The sequence below is a fragment of the Schistosoma haematobium genome, chromosome 4, assembly GCF_000699445.3.
Source record: "Schistosoma haematobium chromosome 4, whole genome shotgun sequence".
NCBI classification, from domain to species: Eukaryota; Metazoa; Platyhelminthes; class Trematoda; order Strigeidida; family Schistosomatidae; genus Schistosoma; species Schistosoma haematobium.
This window is the reverse complement of record NC_067199.1, coordinates 25,906,964-25,926,432: the sequence shown is the minus strand read 5'-3', so window position 1 is coordinate 25,926,432 and position 19,469 is coordinate 25,906,964. Positions and strand designations below refer to the sequence as shown.

At 32.6% G+C, this 19,469-nt stretch overlaps 1 protein-coding gene across 1 annotated transcript in view; it reads right to left on the bottom strand.

Moving 5' to 3' along the window:
* TTLL8 (Protein monoglycylase ttll8) overlaps positions 1 to 9,854 on the bottom strand; it is a 44,594-nt gene extending 34,740 nt beyond the window's left edge. Inside the window, exons 1-7 of the mRNA XM_051216071.1 lie at positions 9,823 to 9,854; positions 9,739 to 9,762; positions 9,497 to 9,702; positions 7,766 to 8,007; positions 6,229 to 6,740; positions 4,137 to 4,386; positions 3,207 to 3,259 (exon numbers count right to left, since the gene is read on the bottom strand). Coding sequence (XP_051066628.1) covers positions 3,207 to 3,259; positions 4,137 to 4,386; positions 6,229 to 6,740; positions 7,766 to 7,931 — 981 coding nt within the window. The 5' untranslated portion in view covers positions 7,932 to 8,007; positions 9,497 to 9,702; positions 9,739 to 9,762; positions 9,823 to 9,854. The remainder of the gene's footprint in view (positions 1 to 3,206; positions 3,260 to 4,136; positions 4,387 to 6,228; positions 6,741 to 7,765; positions 8,008 to 9,496; positions 9,703 to 9,738; positions 9,763 to 9,822) is intronic.
* Between the last annotated feature and the right edge of the window lie 9,615 nt (positions 9,855 to 19,469).

The window sequence follows — 19,469 nt, the reverse complement described above, 5'->3', positions numbered from 1 at the left end:
ATAAACCGTCTCATTTCAACTCTTCGTAATCTTAACAAAATTAACACATAGATATAGAGTTCACTCGTTATATATAATCTCAATATAATTTTATGCTTTAAATTGTAGAAGGATGTTTTCATCGCTTGAAAGGCATAGTTTTATATTCAGCATGAAAACAGTTTGAAGACAATAGTAAAAATAATATGCTTCTTATAGGTGATGTATGTTTATGTCTCTAAAATCATCAAAAATATCCAGCTTTTTATCAAGGAATTTTAATATTTTCAGTGAATTCAATCAAAATTAAACTTGAATAAGATTTAATCAAGTCATTATATCATAGATATTAATTTCCTTACAGAACTTCAATTCTGAATTCATGAAATCTATGTCGGTAATGATTTATACATAAGTTTGAATAGAATATTGTTATAATTTTTTATGATGTTATCACCGAAAAACCCATTCATTGTTCAGTTTCTAATGAATTATGCGTATTACTTAGTAGCTAATACATCAAATTAATTATTATTAGCAGTATTGTATTAAAAGATTATTGCATTTCTGGAGTTGTTCTAGCTTTAATTGTATGGTACTTCAATTAAAATTCAATGAATAACTAATTGTGTACTTACAATATTTCTGAAATATAGCAAATGTAATTTTATTTGGATGTCATCAGTGTAACTATCTAGCTATTTATACTGAATTTTATTTGTTCTCTCTCCTTCTCCCTCTCTCTCTATAGAAAACAACTTATCTATGAACAAAATTTAGCTTCAAGGTTTTCAACTGCCAATTTTTCATTTAATTAATGATACATATTTAACAAGTTGTGGTGCCGGCTGATCTGAATCCAATTTGAAAGAAAGTACGAATATTCTATGAATACAAATCTCCTATTTAACTCCGTGCACTACCTAAGCTAACCCCTTTTTATGACGGTGGTAATCAGGAGCCAAATACGGGTGGCATTCGAGGAATTTAGTTCAATCATTTGTTTATGCAGACAGAGATTCAAAATAAGAAGCTACAAAGTGAAGAGGGATAGAAGAGAAACAAAACGAATCGGGGTTGGCTCACACGCCTTCTTTGATCCGTTTTGCTTCGCTCCCTCTCCTCTTTGCTTCGTTTCTCTGATCGTCTGTTTGGACCAACGATTGTATGTTTAAAAAGCAATCATCCATAAGATCATCACACGATCGAACTAGAGTCAGATACACGAGGGCCACTAAAAAGCAATCAAACTGTTTTTTTAAACATACCAATCTTTTAGATAAATAATCTTTGATAAGTTTAAGCTAATACTCGTTTATTTCAAAATAAATATGATTTCTATCAATCTGCAGTCATCATTAGGATCAATCTACAGTGATTAGGTTTAATAAAATGTAATGGGTTCAATCTTCTTGTGTGATTTTAATCTTGAATATTTACGAAAGATTTTTAAGGAAGCGAACTACATTGTTTCATGGATAAAATTACTTTTCCTCTGATCACTCCATTCCTGATACTGAACAATAGTTAATATTTACGCATTTCATGGAGTCATCATTTACAATATGCTTTTTAATAATGATAATAATTACTATTATTTTTGAGATGTAATAACAGAGAAACAAAAGTACAAAGAAAAATTTCACTTTTTAATAATGCTACATTCTCTGAATTGGATGATTTAGATTTTCAAGTTTCAATTGTCTTTCATCAAGACAAACTTCAAAGAGAATCTAACCGTTAAAATCTATTCGAACTATGTACTGATAATGCTGTCTACAAAGATATTGAAGATTTCTGCAATTAAATCATACAACTCAGTGTAACATCTTCAAAATCTTCTTTATTAGCTATGTCTTTCCTATGCCTTTAAAAGTAGCACCTTTTTGCAGTAACTATAAACAGAGTTATTTTAAGATAGTTTTTTTGATAATTAACCCAACTAACCTCCTAAATGAGATTTAGTCTCATATATGAATAAAATCTAAATCCAAATTATGAAATAATATCCAAGAGAAGACAAGAATAAAATCTTTTTGAGCAATCAAAGCCAGTACAAATCAGAAGCTATGGACGTTTGCTTAAACGTTTGGTCTACCTACTTTCAGAATGTATGAATATCAGTATCAGCATCCCAGTTTTAGATTTCTTGGGACTATATGACCATGAATCCCAACTACGTGTATTCGTTCCTATTTTTAGAGCTTATAATCAATCCTGATGCTGAGTACTGGATAATGTAAAATAAGACACTGAACTTGTTGACATATTTTCCTCTCTGTCTACCCCTTAACATAAACAAGACGACTACATTACAATTCATGTATTCAATGTCCAGTGGTTAAAAATTATTTGTTGTATCTGAACTGTTATTAAGCTTTCCTTATTGAAGAAAAATGAAGGATAATAACTTTTGAAAAGACATTAATGAAATAGGATTTTCGAGTCATTACAATTTAAATCATTATTATTATTATTATTATTAGCTTTATTCAGTATTATATTTTTGGTACAATATAGAATTCTCAGCGTAAAGTATTTCAACAAGTTTCCGTTTCTTTCTTCTTGGTCGATCCTGGCGATAAATATTGAGTGATTGCCAGTTAGATGTTAGCAGTTCACTAAATGAACATCTGAATAATGTGCATTCTTTCCGTTGTATATTGCCAGCAACCACATTGTCTCTTATTGAGTTTTTTGTAACTTTGACAACGAAAGGTTGTACACTTTTCAGAAACGCAGCATAATAGGTTATGCGATTAATAAACATAGTGATATATTAAAACAAACAAAAATAGATAACTTGTTGAAATATCTAGATGGCAGGAACAGGTAGCCCAGATGATCAAGCAAGAGAAGTTTACTATTATATTAGTCAAGTGGTGCTGAAAATCCTTTACTGTAACAAAATATATCATTAATGATCATCAAAATAATGGATGTTTTAATATAAAAGTTGTTATCTACTTACCGGTATATCTTATCACAATGAGTTATTAAAAATTACTAGTTAAGTCGGGAAACGGACCTCAATGTCAGAATTTAAGATGTTCATCAGCCCCATGGTTTATAGATTCATTAGTAGAATACTACATGCACCCATTTTTTAATGCAATCTTTCTTGCAAATACATACGTTATTGGTCTTAGCACAACAAGTTTTAGGGACAAAATCACTTTAATCATATTTAACTAATCCTATTCTCATTAAAATAAAGTCACACCTACCAATAATCCATAGTATCCACTATCTTCTTCCCACGGTTGAACACGTTGTTTTTCTGTTGGATTTAATGCATTGTAGTGAAGTAGATATTTAGAAATACCAAATATTAACTAATTATTTAATTATCATTTTTCTATTGAATGTAAACACATTAAAACAAAAACAAAGTTAATACAGGTTATGTCTGAAAATAAATATTTCGTGAGGCGTTCACCGGTATGCAAAATTAAGCAACTGATTTGACAATTGCATCTTATAAAGAAACCTATTAGAATGTATGAATTAGGAGAATATTAAAGCTAAAATTGGAAGATCTATTATCTCACCAAAACACTAGTGAAATCAGATTTTATTAATTTAAGATAACATTCATCTTTCAGATATCTACGGTTAACAAATTAGTGGTAAACTTTAACTTTTGATCTTAATCTGTTCACATTATTAGCTATTACATTATTTTGCATTAAATTATCTGTTATTTATACGGTTAGAACCACCAGTCAACTTTATAGCAATGTCATGAATAAAATATATGAAAGCTGAATTTGATTCATAAATCTCTACGATCTAAAAAATGTCGTAAAGCGATGGGTCGTAAGTACTCTACTGGAAAATTCTAAACTACAAAGAAAATGTTGTCTAATGATCTTCAGTTTATGATGTTTACCCAGTTGATTTTCATTCCTGATGAAAGATCATCTTCGCAAAAATTAAACTATGGTATATTTATCATATCTTCCAATATTTGTTCATTGGACTGTTTTTCTCAGTTAAGCGCTTGGTGTCATTTCAGTAAACTAGGAAAAATTTGAGTATAATTTCAATCATTCTTTTATAATGGGATAACAAGGTCATAGATTTCAAGCTATTTTAGACCCTAAGGCAAAGTACTCACTGATGAAAACTGCCTAAAATTATGAAAAGAAGCATACCCTCGTTCACAGCAGTCACATCATCATCTGAATCGCCATCTTCAGAATCTTCTAGTGTTGTATCATTCGAAGACGAATTGGAATTTCGTACAGTTTTTACATTAGTAATCGATAGTATAGTTTTCTTTGATTCCTGTGTAGTTTGTCCTGGTGGTCCAATATTGACATCAAATTTCTCAATCCATCCACGAGTTCGTAATGCTTTTCTGATACGATTATAAGGACCAAGAATGGAAAATATTTTGCGACTCTGTTTAATATGAACAGAAAATTAGTGAATTAATGTACGTATCATGTTCATCTTGCACAACAATCAAAACTGTTATTTAAGATACCGGTAAATCATGACTTTGTAAGTCATTCATACAAGTTTATTGCTTGATCAGTATTTTAAAGTACCTTCATGGTCGGAAAAAAACATAACATAGCACCGATAGTTTGGTGTATTTTACCAGTAGCTGAAGTGTTTACTGTTTTTTTCTAAGTTGAACATTGGAAAGTGTACTTAACGAACATTGATATTAAGTTTCATCAATAAGATCAAACGGCGAGACCATAATCTATGGACGACCTTTGAACGAATCTTAAGTGACCTTGATAAATATTAACTAATCAGAAAACAGTGAGTATAAAGTAAAAATATATTATGCAAAACCAAAGAATTAAATTGGATACATTTCTTTCACATGGTTCAAAAACCTGTCAAGCTTAGAAAGAGGTTCGGAGGTTCTGAAATCGTAATGCATGCGGTAGAGGAACTCATCCATATGGCTCTATAATAGTCTGCCTCTTAAGCCATCCAAGCCTCATAGTAATATTCAGTAACAAGAAAATGTTCAATCTTGAAAATAAAATAAAATTTTATTCCATCTTGCGTTCATTTTATTTACATTCTTATGTCTCAACTTGTCAATTAAGGAAAAAACAATGGATGTTTATTTATTTTATTTTATACTGAATTTCAAGACATCCGATTAAATGATTTGATTTAATGTAATTCCTATTGTTTATTCACTGATTTGACTAAAATGCATTACTGATATCTGATTTTTCTATTCCTATAATAATGTGAAATATGAGAACGTGAAAGAATCCCTTTTTATCCGTAGAACAAAGATGTTATGTACTCATACTGTCATATATTTCAAAGACTGAAATCATGAGTCAATTGAAGCTAGACCACCATGGAAAACCTGGGAGCGCTGGATGGCCGTTTCGTCCTAGTATGAGAATCTTCAGCAGTGCGCATCCACGATTCCGCACCCCGCGAGATTCGAACCCAGGACCTATCAGTCTCGCGCCAGGCGCTTAACCAACTAGACCGCTGAGCCGGTATCCAGTGGTGTTAATGTCTAACTTCAACCAATCCACGAAGTTGCGCCACCGTCCACCATTGTCTTCAATGAGCTGATATCTCACAACAGACCTGGTTGAACTCCACTGATAACGGCTTCTCACTAGAACTCCAGGAGTATTCCTTGGAGTCAGTCACTAGTGAGCAGATGATTATTATCAGAAGGGGTTTGTGAAGATTTTAGAAACTTCACAGACCGAAATCATGAGACAGTTGAAGCTAGACCGTCCAGTGCTTCTAGGTTTTCCATGATGGTCTAGCTTCAATTGACTCATAATTTCAGTCTGTGAAATTTCTAAAATCTCCACAAACCCCTTCTGATACTGTCATATATATCATTTTATATTATTCGTTGAAGTAATCTTAATTGTAAAGGGCTATATATCATTATCAATAATTAAAAAAACTAACCATATACTCAATATTATATAATCTACACTGAACTCATGAACCGATCAATGTTAGACCGCCATCGAAAACTTGGAAGCACTAGTGAGCATATAATAATTATTCGTACAGACTTATGAGAATTGTTGAGTTTCACTCGAACCATGAACCGAGCAATATTAGACTACTATTGAAAACTTAGAAGCACTAGACAATCATTTCGTTTTAGTATTGGGACATTGATTGGTTCATGATTTCAATGAAACTCAACAATCTGTAGAACAACTCTATACTGATTATTATATAATTTAAATGACAATATTTTTTAAACAACAACAATAATACACATACTTTTATTGCTTCATCAGCTTCATCTTTAGCTATTTTTAAACGTTCTGTTGATAACTGACAATTTTTTTCGATTGTATTAAATTGTACATTATTATGATTATTATAGTGACGCTCAGTTTTAATTCGTCGCAATAATTTATTTTCATTATTATTATTATTTATAATAGGAAAAGTAGATAGTTTTGAATGTGTACTTTGTGTAACTTCTTTTATTAATTCATTTTTATTAGATATTAATTTGTTAACATTTTCCACTGTTTCTAATGAATCATTTTCATGTATTTTTAATTTTTGTCCATTTGAACATTGAGTAATAGTATTTGTTAAAGGTTCACTATTTGTATGACTTGATAAATTCTCTTTTTCACATAAATTTGATTCGGTTAAACATGGTAAATCTTCGTTAATTTTATATACATAGTCTTTATCTTTTGTTAAATTATTCTTTTCATTATTACTGATCGGCAAAGAATGAGGAGATGAATTATAACTTAGACTTGACGACTGAACATCTAAAATTTTAGCATATAAAAAATTAATAAACAAATAACTAATAATTTAATAGGTGAATTCATGAGTCAATTGAATCTAGACCATCATGGAAAACCTGAAGGTACTGGACGGCCATTTCGTTCTAGTATACGACTCCTCAGCAATGCGCATCCACGATTCCTCTCGCGGGATTTACGCGTGAGACTAGTAGGTCCTGGGTTCAGATCTCACGAGTGAGATTGTGCATGATCACTGCTGAGAGATCCGATACTGGGACGAAATGGCCGTCCAGTGCTTCCAGGTTTTTCATGGTGACCTAGCTTTAATTGACTCACGAATTAAACTATTAAATTACTAAAATCTCCACAAACCCCCCCTTCTGAAAATAATTAATAGTTTCATTAAAAATTATTGTAGTTCACTTTGTATCAAAAGTAATTTTATATAACCAATCTGAAGAGAAATCCGTATCAGAAGAAAAATTTAGGATGAATTTATAACTTTGAAATGATAAATTACAGGTTGTAAATAAATTTGGTCTTGAATATACTTGCCAGTATTTAGTTATTTTGTATGTATAAACTATTAGTAAAAATTAGTTTATTGATGTATATGTTAAAATCTTCCGTGTAACAATATGTGACATTTTTAAACTTCTTTGTTCAGTCACATATTCATCTTATCTCTATAAAAACGTTTTTACTTATTAACCAACATAAACCCACATTAATTCTCCTATTATTTAATAAGATTCTTATTAGGATGCTTAGTTGATGCACATTGAATTCGTAATTATTTCACAGATACGAATTATTTATCATATTAGTGGTCATAATAGTAATGGAAATGAACTAACTTGGTTATCACTATTAGAATTCGATTTCACAACTCTATAAAACGCTAAGACCAAACATGATATCTATCTTTATACTACCTGCAGAAATATCAGTATTTGTTAAAGAAAATTTTAAATCAAGCTCATTTTGAACTGTAAAACGATTACTCATTGCGTAGAATGAAACTTGTTCAAGATTGTTCAACCTACCTGATATGACATCCTTTTCAGCTGAATTTGCATATTCTATTTTACAATATTCAATATTTTCCAAATTATCCTTTTTCTTCACATCACATGACTCACAAATGTTGCTTACATTTGCTTGAAAGTTAGTAACTAATGGAGTTAGTTTTTTCCGAAACAAAATTCTCATAAGATCATTAATTATAACAATATTAAAATGTTGTTTGTGGTTTTAACGAAACAAACCAATTGAAAATAAAATAGACCTGAAATTAGATGAAAATATTTCGAAACAGTTATTTATATTAACAATAACATTCAAAAATGCCATTGGAAAAATCTTGTTCTTCATTACCATTGTTAAACAACTTATTCTATCCCATAAACTTAAGAGGTTTCCCTAATTGTTCAGTTGTGAAGATCACAGTTTTATAATGGTCAGAGGCTCACTACAATACCAGTCTATAATATGAAATAAATCAAGTTGTTTTATTATGTACGGAACACCGTTAGGTGTTTTGTATGTCATGTTCGGTAGTTGAATGGATTCAGAATAGTTTTTTAAGGATAAGTATAAAATGTTTAACCGAGAATTAAAAATTATATGATAACTTTAGAATATGTTGTTAGCAGTTCTAAATTACTTGCATATAAATGTGATCAATACAGTAAGTGATCAGTAGTGTCATAAACCTAAGTTTCGTGTTAACTTATACTCGTCATCAAGATATGTTTTCACCCAGTGAGTAAAATAACACTTCTGATTCGACCAAACAGCCATAAACCTAGATTAATCGTTTTTTAATAACCGCTTTTGAAAATCTAGAACCAAATAAATGCATAAAAGTCTTTAGAAAGTGGTTATATAAACTAAGCACGACTTTCTCACCTCAATAACAAAGTGTTAGCATATTTCAAATCGTGAAATAGAATAAGCTCCTTTAATCCTGATAATTTGTAATCACTAGTAACTGACTTCATACAGAAATATAGTATATAAACTCATCAAATTTTCACTTCTGCACGGCATGCACATTAAAAGTCGACATAAAAATCACATTTCATAATAAATCTTTACCGAATGTTTTACAAAAATCGGTCTCATTTATGTTGAAAGGAACAAGGGAATGATAACACTCCATTCTTTATTCCCTGCAATATACATTTACTTAATAAACTGGGTATTATTTTAATATGTATCCTCCAAGAACAACTTTGTAAAATCTTCGGATAGATATTAAGTTGTGCTTTACTGTATTTTCAGAATGATAATACTTTACAGACGTTGTTTAACAAACTTGAACTACGGACACGTTCTCTAAGAGGCTTATTTCTGACAGAATGAAAAGTCTTTCAACTAACTGAATTGTTGTGAATATCCATGTAATAATGCAATATAGTTTAGTAACTATAATAATATCTTTTTTTGCTTCAAGTGTTATTGGGAATTAGTGATACTTTTCATCTGCCAATAGAATGAGATTTCTATGTAACAGAACAAGCAAACCACTCAAAAAGAAGCGTCTTTGTTCTAGCTAGAAATATACCATCATGACCAAATCAGCGATAGGGGACACGTGTGTTTATTTGTCCTAAGCTAACTATATAATCGGAGCAAAAATAGACAGTAATAAATATTTCGTAAATCGATCATCAAATGTGCTGCGAAAATCACTGTAGTAACAGTTAAAGCAGTTTGTATTGTTCATTCTAAGTAATACTAAAGGTGATAGGTGAAATGACTGTGAGTTTTACCTTTCTAGTTATCAGTATTGACGAAGGTAGTTCAACAGTTTCTGAAGAACCAATAGACCTTTAGAAACTTCATTTCGTATTGCTGCAATTCAATTCCTAAATAAAATTTAATGACAAATTTAAAGGAATGACAAAACAAGGACTCAGCTGTTTTTTCTAAACTACTTCCATATACCAGATATTGGATCATTAAAGTGAAACAAAGTCTGTTGTTTATTAAATGTATACTTAACAAAATTCACCTGAGGGATAAAATCAGTGGTTTCCTAAAAGAATCAGAGCTCCAATATTTTATCACAAATTGGTGGATACACAATGCTACTTACAACCTTACATCAGGTACATTACTGTTGTTTGTAGCTAGAGAACTCCAGTTTCGTACACTATTTATAGATAAACTTTTCTGAAATGGATTTTTAAGAATTCACATTACGTCGTTTTGCATCTCACTGCTAATGAATCAGAATAGCTCGAAATTTTGGAACGCGCTGTATTGTTCAAAGGTTGCATGTTTTTGTGAATGGTTTAAGGTGGCAAATATGCAACAAGTCATTGGATCTTACCAAATCTGAAGCGAAGTGTCGAAAAATACCCTACAGAGGTTTTGGCAGAATATGTACTCGACAATCATTGAACAGTGTGTATAAAATCTCTACAATAATTCATGACTAAAAAATTGGTAATAACGATATTTTGAAAAGCTTTTTGGTGTTTATGAAAGTTTTAATGAAAAAAAGCATTCAATACAAATTCACTACACTTATTTCTCTTTCTTAAAGTGTATATGGTGAATCGAATATCGTAAATCTGGATAAGATTAATCCTGACACAAATAATCATGATAATTCAGCAACCTAAGAAGTAATGCTTCCATTATTTTACCCCCACGAAACACTTTTTATTCTGCTTTTAAATAGAATAACATGAGTATTTGTTTAGAAATCTTCTGTATACCTGAGACTGCAAAAAGCGAAACTTAAATACCTCTTCTCACCCATATATTCAGGCGAATATCATAAAAAGTACGGCTACGTTTATTATATGCCAACATAAAGAAGAGTTAATAAACAATCTGCAAAACATCTATAATGGTGGAAGGAACTAAATTTACAAAAGGTTTTCAATTTTGAGTAAAGGGCTGTTATATTTTGAATAACGTCTATTCTGAAGCATTTTAATAACAATCCCGAGATCACCTTGACAACCTTACTTCATAAATGTGCGTATTATGACCTTGATTTATTGTAGTGCATTTTACAAGAATAAACAATTATGTCCATTGCGCTTCAAACACTTACTATGAAGATGGAAGGGCGTGATGCCTTTTTAATTAGCCTTCATCTAGGGTTCGTCCTTCTCTTCTGAGGGCTGGACATAGGATTAGACTGTATATCCTTGGTACTCTTAGACAGTTGATTAGTCAGTAAGAATACATATATCTCGTAAAAATACTGGCCATTGTTTGCCCTTAACTTGTGTGCAGAGAACCTGAATCTTCAAATGATTGTTATGTGATCCTGAGTTGAGGGATAGGGTCCCAATTAATTGAAGCATACAGCTTTTTTTCATTCAGGATTCTCAAAACCTCAGTCAATGAAGAAAAGAAACTCATCTGATTTATCAGCATGTAGGTAAACATTAAATTATTTCTAAAAAAAATAGTCCGAAGATGCTACCACATCCCTTCAGAACCTAATTTCTTGGATTAGAGACTCACCAAATTGTTTGCACAATACCTCCTAATTAATATTCTGAATTGATGTACTCGTATGTACAGTTTATTACTTAAATGTACTAGTGAAAGATAGTTGCCATCTTATCTTTTTTATCTTTCTGTAATTCTAAACGTTGTAAGTTTAGTAATCTAAGCTAGCTAAGTAAGGTTAATTTACTGGTACGAATACATTGTAGTTGTAAATAAACCTCCAGAATAAGTTTTTGACACTGGATGCTGACCACACGAGTTTTAATGAACTCACTTAGTTGAAGGCGCTTGATCATGCATCCGCACAAGATCACTAGTAGGAACGCCGTGCTCAAAATCTACTGCAATTGCTAGCCAGTTTAGATCAGAAAATCCCCGATATATTGATAGCTTGTCAAATATATCTTCGAACCTCCACGCTTCTGTCTTTTGATTCCACTTGGTGAGTACGATTCATAATAGAGGATGTTTATGGTCAAAGCGTTGTCAAACTTTAAATACCTGTGGCATCTTCAATATTACCAATTTTTCCGCCATTATGTTGTTCAACGCGAGCAAAATCACAGCCAGATAAATTCTAACCATAGTAGACAGAAAGAACACTGCCGTAAGAGTAAGAAGGTCTCCACATAGGACTGTTATAATATCGTATGTCAAAAACCAACAATTTCTATAAGTACGTAGAATTTCTATGCCATGTAGGAGGCCGGCAGTGGTATCGAAGTTGCTGTGAGAATGAGGAGACACTAGCTGGCTCTCTTGCGAAAAATATAAGAGCGTTAGAAACAAGCTATACAGAAAAGACTTTCTTCAAGGAAGGTGCTGTTTTCTTCTCCTATTCATAAATGGAATGTACCAGAAACAATCTGATGTGGTTGAAGAAAAAAGAAAGAATTGCTGATAATGTTATCTACCGAAGACAACAACAATAAAGACTTATTTTATGGAAGACTGAAGTTCATCATGGAAAATTGCCTTGGAACAGACCTACTCATTCTGTCATTGAGCCTGGACCCAAAAGACGGTAGGGACAACATTAGGTACAAAACCTTCGTGACGTATCATGAAAGTAATTAAAATGGTGTAAATCTTGCATACGTGGCATCATACTCTCACCAACGCATAGACAAGATATACAGACTTCATATGCCTTGGGGAACCAAATCGATCGCTAAAAAGCTTTAGATAATCCTTTGAAGACGTAAGAACAAGGAGAGAGTTAAGGTCGCCTAATATCACCACCTGAATTTGGCTGAGCTAGAACTGAAGTCAAACAGATTTGCACCGTTGTGCGAACAGAACTACAAGATGATAAAAAACTTAAAGAACCCGAGATTTCTCTAGGCGAAATGTTCAAAGTCATAAAAAATCTAATTAAAAAATCGATATGGAGGACAACTGGGAAGGGATCGATGAAGTAATAACTTGAATATGTGACGAGGCCTACTGCCTCGAAAAAACACTAGCACAAGGAGTGGGTCTCTACTGACAGACTTATCAATCTTCAAAATGGTTCAAACAAGAGAATAAAAGTCAAAAACAACCAAACAGAATCCAAGAACGTCAGGGCACATGCTGAATAAAAAGGAAGAAAAAAGAAGTGAAAAATCATCAGAACTGATACGGAAAAACTCGGAAGATCATGCGACGACAGTAAAAGGCTTATAAAAAGAGAGATGTGAAAAACTTTCGTTCTCGTGGATACCCTTCGATTAATTGAAAGAAAAAACCAGACCAGTGGTGAACAAAACCTTATTTCTATCGTGAAACAGAGCCCTTGGAGCGCGAAGTTATCTTTTTTGAACAAACAAAGCCCTTAAGTATTCACTATAGAATAATAGGAAATACAATGCCTATACAAAATAAGGAAGTGGATTAATGTATATGGACTTTGAAGTTTTCATATTGTTAAAGTGTCCTTGGCCAACCCATAACAAATCGACCTGAGTTGTTACAATTCTACATTATCAAACGAATAGGACGACAATGCAACATGGTAAGTCAGAACGAAAGGTTAAATACAAAGAGAGCGAAACAGTAAGAGAGTTTTGGGAGAAGCCAGAAAAAATGGGCAGTAAATTTTGAAGAGACACAGGACACATCATCACCTATCGCGTTCGTACGTGGCGCGAGTGATGTAGTCAGTGTCAGGTAGTATGGGTGCTTACCGAATTACTTACGATCGTTACGCCTCACAGAATAACACAAGCCAACCACAAGTATTATTCAACCACCTCTGTACGTGGAAACGTTTTCCAGCTGCTTCCAGTTTATTTTCGCGAGTTTATAGTGCAGTCCGTCGTATGAACTCCGGGTGATGTTGACAATGTAGTAAGGTACACCTCAGTATCCAAGATGTTCCAATGACGTTCTCCTATCCACTCTGTCAAAAACTTCCTCATAATCAAGGAAGTTGATGTGTGATGACGAGTTCTATGCTATCGATTCTTAAACGATTATGCGTAGTGTGGCGAGTTAGTATATGGATGACCGTTCCCTACGGAATCCAACCTGTTGATCTCGTAGCTGTGCATCTACTGAATCCTTCATTCGGTTCGGCAACACTCTGTCGAAAAATTGCCCTAGTTCTGACAGTACTGTGATGTCTCTTTAGTTTTCACATTTGCTCAGATCTCCTTTCTTTGGTATCCTGATGAGATATCCTTCTTTCCAGTCTGTCGACACTTGTTCCTCCTCCGAAATCTTCCGGAATAGAAGGTGGAGCGTGTTTGTAGTTACTTCTATGTCTGACTTCAGTGCTTCGGTTGGTATGTGGTCAGGTCTTACTGCTTTCCCACTGTTGATTTGTTTGTTGACAATACTGATTACTTCGATCGTTGGTGGAATGACATCTATGAGAAGGTCTTTAGGTGCTGATCTTTATCTTCTCCATTACTGTCATTGATGGGTGCATAACGTTGGATAACATTCACTGTAACACCCTCATTCCTTGTTTTCGAGGGTGCTTTGATGATTCTGTGAGATCTATGAGATTCCCATCTTATAAGCATACTTTTTGCTTCAATGAACAGCATCAGAGCAATTGTCTGAGTGTGAGAGGCTTTTCTTCTTGTTGACCAGAGTACAGCAGCATCTCTCTCGAATTTAATCTTTTCTATCCTGCTTTATTTGTACATATTTTACTGATTCAGACCACCTTCGAATTGTATTTCCTTATTTACGTAGCTATTTGACTGGTCCTTCCCGTTTCCTAAACTGTCCGGACATTCCATAAAGTTTAATAAACTGCATTACAGATCGAGCTTTATCTTCGGATCAATTCAAGTTGAATGAGGCAGATGAAATAATACATTGCACTGGAATTGGAGGTAGATATCAAAAACACTCGTAATTCCTCAGAAATCGGAAAGGAATGCCCAGGAAGGAGATGCTTGGATATTCATATTCAGAGGTTTCTGCCTCACGAGGGGTAACATACTTAGAAAAGTAGGCAAACTACATCTTTGGTGATTGGATTTCGTAAAGGAAATGCAATCACTCAAACACATGTTTTATTCTTACATGGTACTTCATTGAGCAGAGTGTTTCCATTTAGAACTCCAAAGGGTTATGAAGTTGCATGAGGTGGTAGTTGTTTAATAAAGCTAATCGTGGTAAATAGCATATTTAGTGCCTTCGTATCATTTAGAAATTGTTCCGTCTCACAAATTTCCACTGATGCTTGTTCCAAATGATAAAGAGTTTATGTTGGATGACGTTTTCCAGTACATATTTTTCATCGTTCCATATATGGATCAAACTTATGTAACTTCACAGGTCATTATGTGGTACTTTTCTTAATGAATTGATTTATTTTAAAAATTTAAAGAGTAATGACAGAGTTCTTCGTATCACCCTTTCCATGGACATACCTCTAAGCCAAAGATGAAGTGAATCTACATGTTTACCTACAGGATAATGGAGGAATGGGTGGAGGAATAGGGTGGAAATGGTTCATTCAAAATAAATCAGCCAACTACAACTAAACAAGTGTCCACTGAATGCGCAAGGATTGAAATTAACTGTTAAAAAAGCTGTGAATAAATATATTAATCCCAAATGTTCAGTTAAGTACCAAATAATACCACACGACAATGAAGATGATATTACATAATATCATCTAAAAATGGATAAAAATGAATTAGTTACTCAATATTATTAAGTAGTATAATATAATTAGTAAAATAATGTCTAGCAGGTCGAAAACGATGGTAAAAGGGGCAGAGAATTAACGCGGTCATCCGTAATGACAACATATCTCTTACTATTCCAATTATTTGAGAGTTCCGTAAGTATATAAGTAGCAAAGTAGGTATTGTCTAGTCTGTAAAAGACATGCTTCGTGAATGGACCACAAGATCCGTTATCCGAACGTTTCGATTTCGAATTCCTCTGCAACTCAAACTTTTGTTCTAATTCGATTAATACCTCTTCATTAACTTTAATAAAAATAAAATAGGTTCTTTGTTTCTAAAGTATGAAGTAGCCAGAAAATATTGAAGTAGGTATTTTGATATCTAAATAGTAAATTGGCTCAATCTATCCACAAGATAATCAAATCAGTTAGAGAAAACCAGAAGAACATAAAGTCAGGGAGTAATATAAAATCTAACTGATAGTATGAGTACAATAATGAGTAGTTACTTGATATTTATCAGAAACTGGTACGTTTTAATACCACAAATGTATGAACAATTGTCAGATATTAATTATCAAAAATAGTTTGATTATAAACAAGAACTTCTTTATTGATTTTATTTAAGGATTGTGACAGTTGTTTATAAAAGGGTAGAAATTTCAAGGGATTTCAGGTAGTTGAAAAACCATTGTGAACCGATTACCTATGGAAAAATGCTTTGTTCTCTATCCCAGGATCTTCATAAGTGGACATCTAGATCCCCACACAGGCATGAACCTAGAATCCTTTAGTCTAAGTGGTGAGTTTATTTAACGAGTGGAAATTTGAATGTCTAAACATCCAAATTCAGTCATTTTACGATGTCACAGAAGTTACTTTAAATAGATAATTATACATTTAAATGGAATAACAACAAATCACTCATCAAAAACCGCTTATGAATTGACAAATCATTTATTTTAATGAACTTGCATTACATTTTCTCATTTAAAATGCAACCAGTTTTTTATTTCTTGAAACACAGCAATTTAACTTCTATAGATATCTAAAACAATCGATTATCAGATCAAAAAGGAACCGTATTTTTGTCGCTAAGAGAAATTAAATCTACTTTAAACACTGTGGTACTTTAATTTATACTTCAGTTTTCGTTTTTTGGTTAAAAAATTTTGTTTTAAAAACACATTGCATAGAATACATCTTGTATATTTAATTATAAAATAAATTGTTGGGTTACGTAAACCAAATAGTAAGTACTATTGTACGTAAATAAAAATATATTGTTTATTACCAAGCAATTTTATCCTACTCCTCAACAGTAAAATACTATCGATAAGTAATGCAGACTATCAGACAAATATGTACTGACATCAAAGATGGAAGAAACTCATGTAGACGGTAATCACTGTCTTTGATTAAGCAGTGCTTAATTTTATATTTGTCTGTTCCTTTACTACTGATCGAATCTTACCAATCAAGTTAAAATGTAACCACTAATTTAAGTGACTTAGCATGTTATATGGTTCGGTGTACGCTTTCCTGCCAACTACCTCCAAACATGTGCTTTTCTTCATATACTTTTTATTAAGGAAGTATTTGCTAACTGATTGAATTGAAATCGAAAACTAGCCAATTCATTTTAATCTTAAGGTCCTATAAATCATTAAAAAGTTAGCTTGTTCGACTGGTTCCTGTATGTTAGAATAGTTGATGGCTGATCAGACAAAACAAAAGATGCAGTTAACTCCTTATCTCATAATTGATCCCTGAGAGGTCTTTTCATTTTCAGCGTAGTGTTTCAAAGATATATACGGTAAAATAATAACAATCTACTCATCTCTACTTTCAAAGAACATGTTTCACAGCTATAGAACAATTTTGAAAATAAAGAAATATCGATCGACAATCTAATGAGCAAACAAATTGGACCAAAGTATATGTATATAATTATCCTACACATTGATAATAATAGTAAGCTACTTCTTCCTACTCCTCTATAAAGTCAAGTGTTTTATTTTACAGGTTAGATAAAATTTCAATCGTACAGTGTAATTTATACGACAGCTTTTGATTCTCTATTAGTCATATGTAGGATTTTCATCTAGATTTTTTCTGTTCATGTTGATGAATTTAACATCAAGATAGTTTTTCATCAGAAAAATACATTACTAATAAACAGGAATTAAGTATTGATCTCTCCTTTTATAGTGCCTCAATACTCCTTGCAGTTAATCGATCCATAAGAGTTTCGAACTTTATTACCTAGCACATCCTAACAACAATAGATAGCTTTAATGGAAAACTGTGATATGTAGAATGAGAATTAAAAAACAACTTTTAGTAGAATTATAGTTCTGAATTATAATACAACTTGGATTACTTTACCTGGGTTGAGTTCATCTCACACATACATGTGGTACCTAAACATAGTGAAACTATGTTTCATGAACTTAAGCGGTTAGGTGGAGATCGGGCTCACTCTAGTTCTACCTATACCGATGAATATTGGGCTGGTCACACCACTCTATCGTTAATATGGACTACCTGACTCTATGAAACAGTTGCTACTGAATACCATCTAAACGTCTCCGTCTAATTTCTTTTTGCTTAAACTCAACATTTATTACTGTTAAAATGTACATTGAGCATCAATTTAAAACACATAGTGCAGCGAACGAGAACACAGGTGGGGACAAGAAACATTACAGAATGTCTCGATAAAATCTCCATCATTTGTCTCAGACTTCGTTGTTGTTATAATCTCTTTCTTACGGTTATGACCCCAGCTATTTCTATTACTTAGTATTCTCGGACACCGATTCACTCGACAAGTCCCCAAATCAGAACATGGTTGAACAGGAAAGAGATTATATTCCAAATAACAAGGTTAGATGGAAGCAAGAAGCCAGTAAGGAGAGTAATAGGGAAAACGTCAGTGTATTTATAGTTTCTACTTGAGAAGATTCTAGAGTATTCTCCAACTATCAACTAGTGCTGATTGGATAAGAATTAGCCAATCAGCGTGCACCAAAGCAATCGTGCATTGAGCTTGCTTTAATCCAGTCTATGTTCCGCTAACAGTTGTTTCTTTGTTTCCGTACCAATCACTCAGTTCTCGTTCTCTTTTTATCGATTTTCCCAACCTTCTGCCACCAAGCATTGTACTTCCGATTGGTGATATATACTACTCACATATGTCGACATTAGTAGCACACACCACAATAGTACCTATTTCAATAACCTGCAGTTACAATGTTAATTTATTGTAGAACTTATGTGAATGTTTTTTTATTTACTCTGAATGCTACATTGTTTTATGCACATGTTGTTAATCTGAATTGTTAAACTGATCGACTTTTTCTTGATCTAGAGGTTGCTTGAATCAATGTCATTGTCACCTGTATTTGGATCTTTTAGACATAATATAAACTGTTACCGCTATACATAATGAATAATAGAAGAATATGAATTTGTTAGAAACAAATCCCAAATGTTCAGTTAACTCAATTTATACTTACTTCTGTTTCATTTGTGCTTAGTGAGGTGATCGGAATTACACTGAAAAATGAAATGATTAAAACAATGTCTCATCACACTAAGCTACAAATAAAAATCTTGTATATCAAACATTTTTACAATCATCTGTTCGTGGTCTTACTAAAGTGCGGTGTTATATGAATTACATGCCTAAATGAAAATGTTAGCAAACTGAAAGTTTCTACTTGCAATATTTCACGGTTTTCGAACATAAAATTTATCGATAACCATAAAAATTCACTCTATAATCATCTTATAAAGATAAATTATCAATTAATCGGAAACATAATAAGTTCAAGTGATGTTACACCGTCCCATCTACTTTTAGGTTATTCACGTTGTTATGTTCTTAAAAATCAATCACAATCAATGACCAAACTTAATGAACAGTCTCTCTTAGAGTACAGTACTTAATTACCAAGAGATGGCCAAGATCCCACTCTGATCGCTAAATAAAAAGGTTATGCTCTCTAAGACAAATAAACTTAGGATGCAAATGTTTGACTTTTAGTGCTTCACAATTTTTGAAGCCTAATAGCTATGCATATCTTCAATCCGAAAAGTAATCCCTCTCGTTGTAAGATTGCATCCCA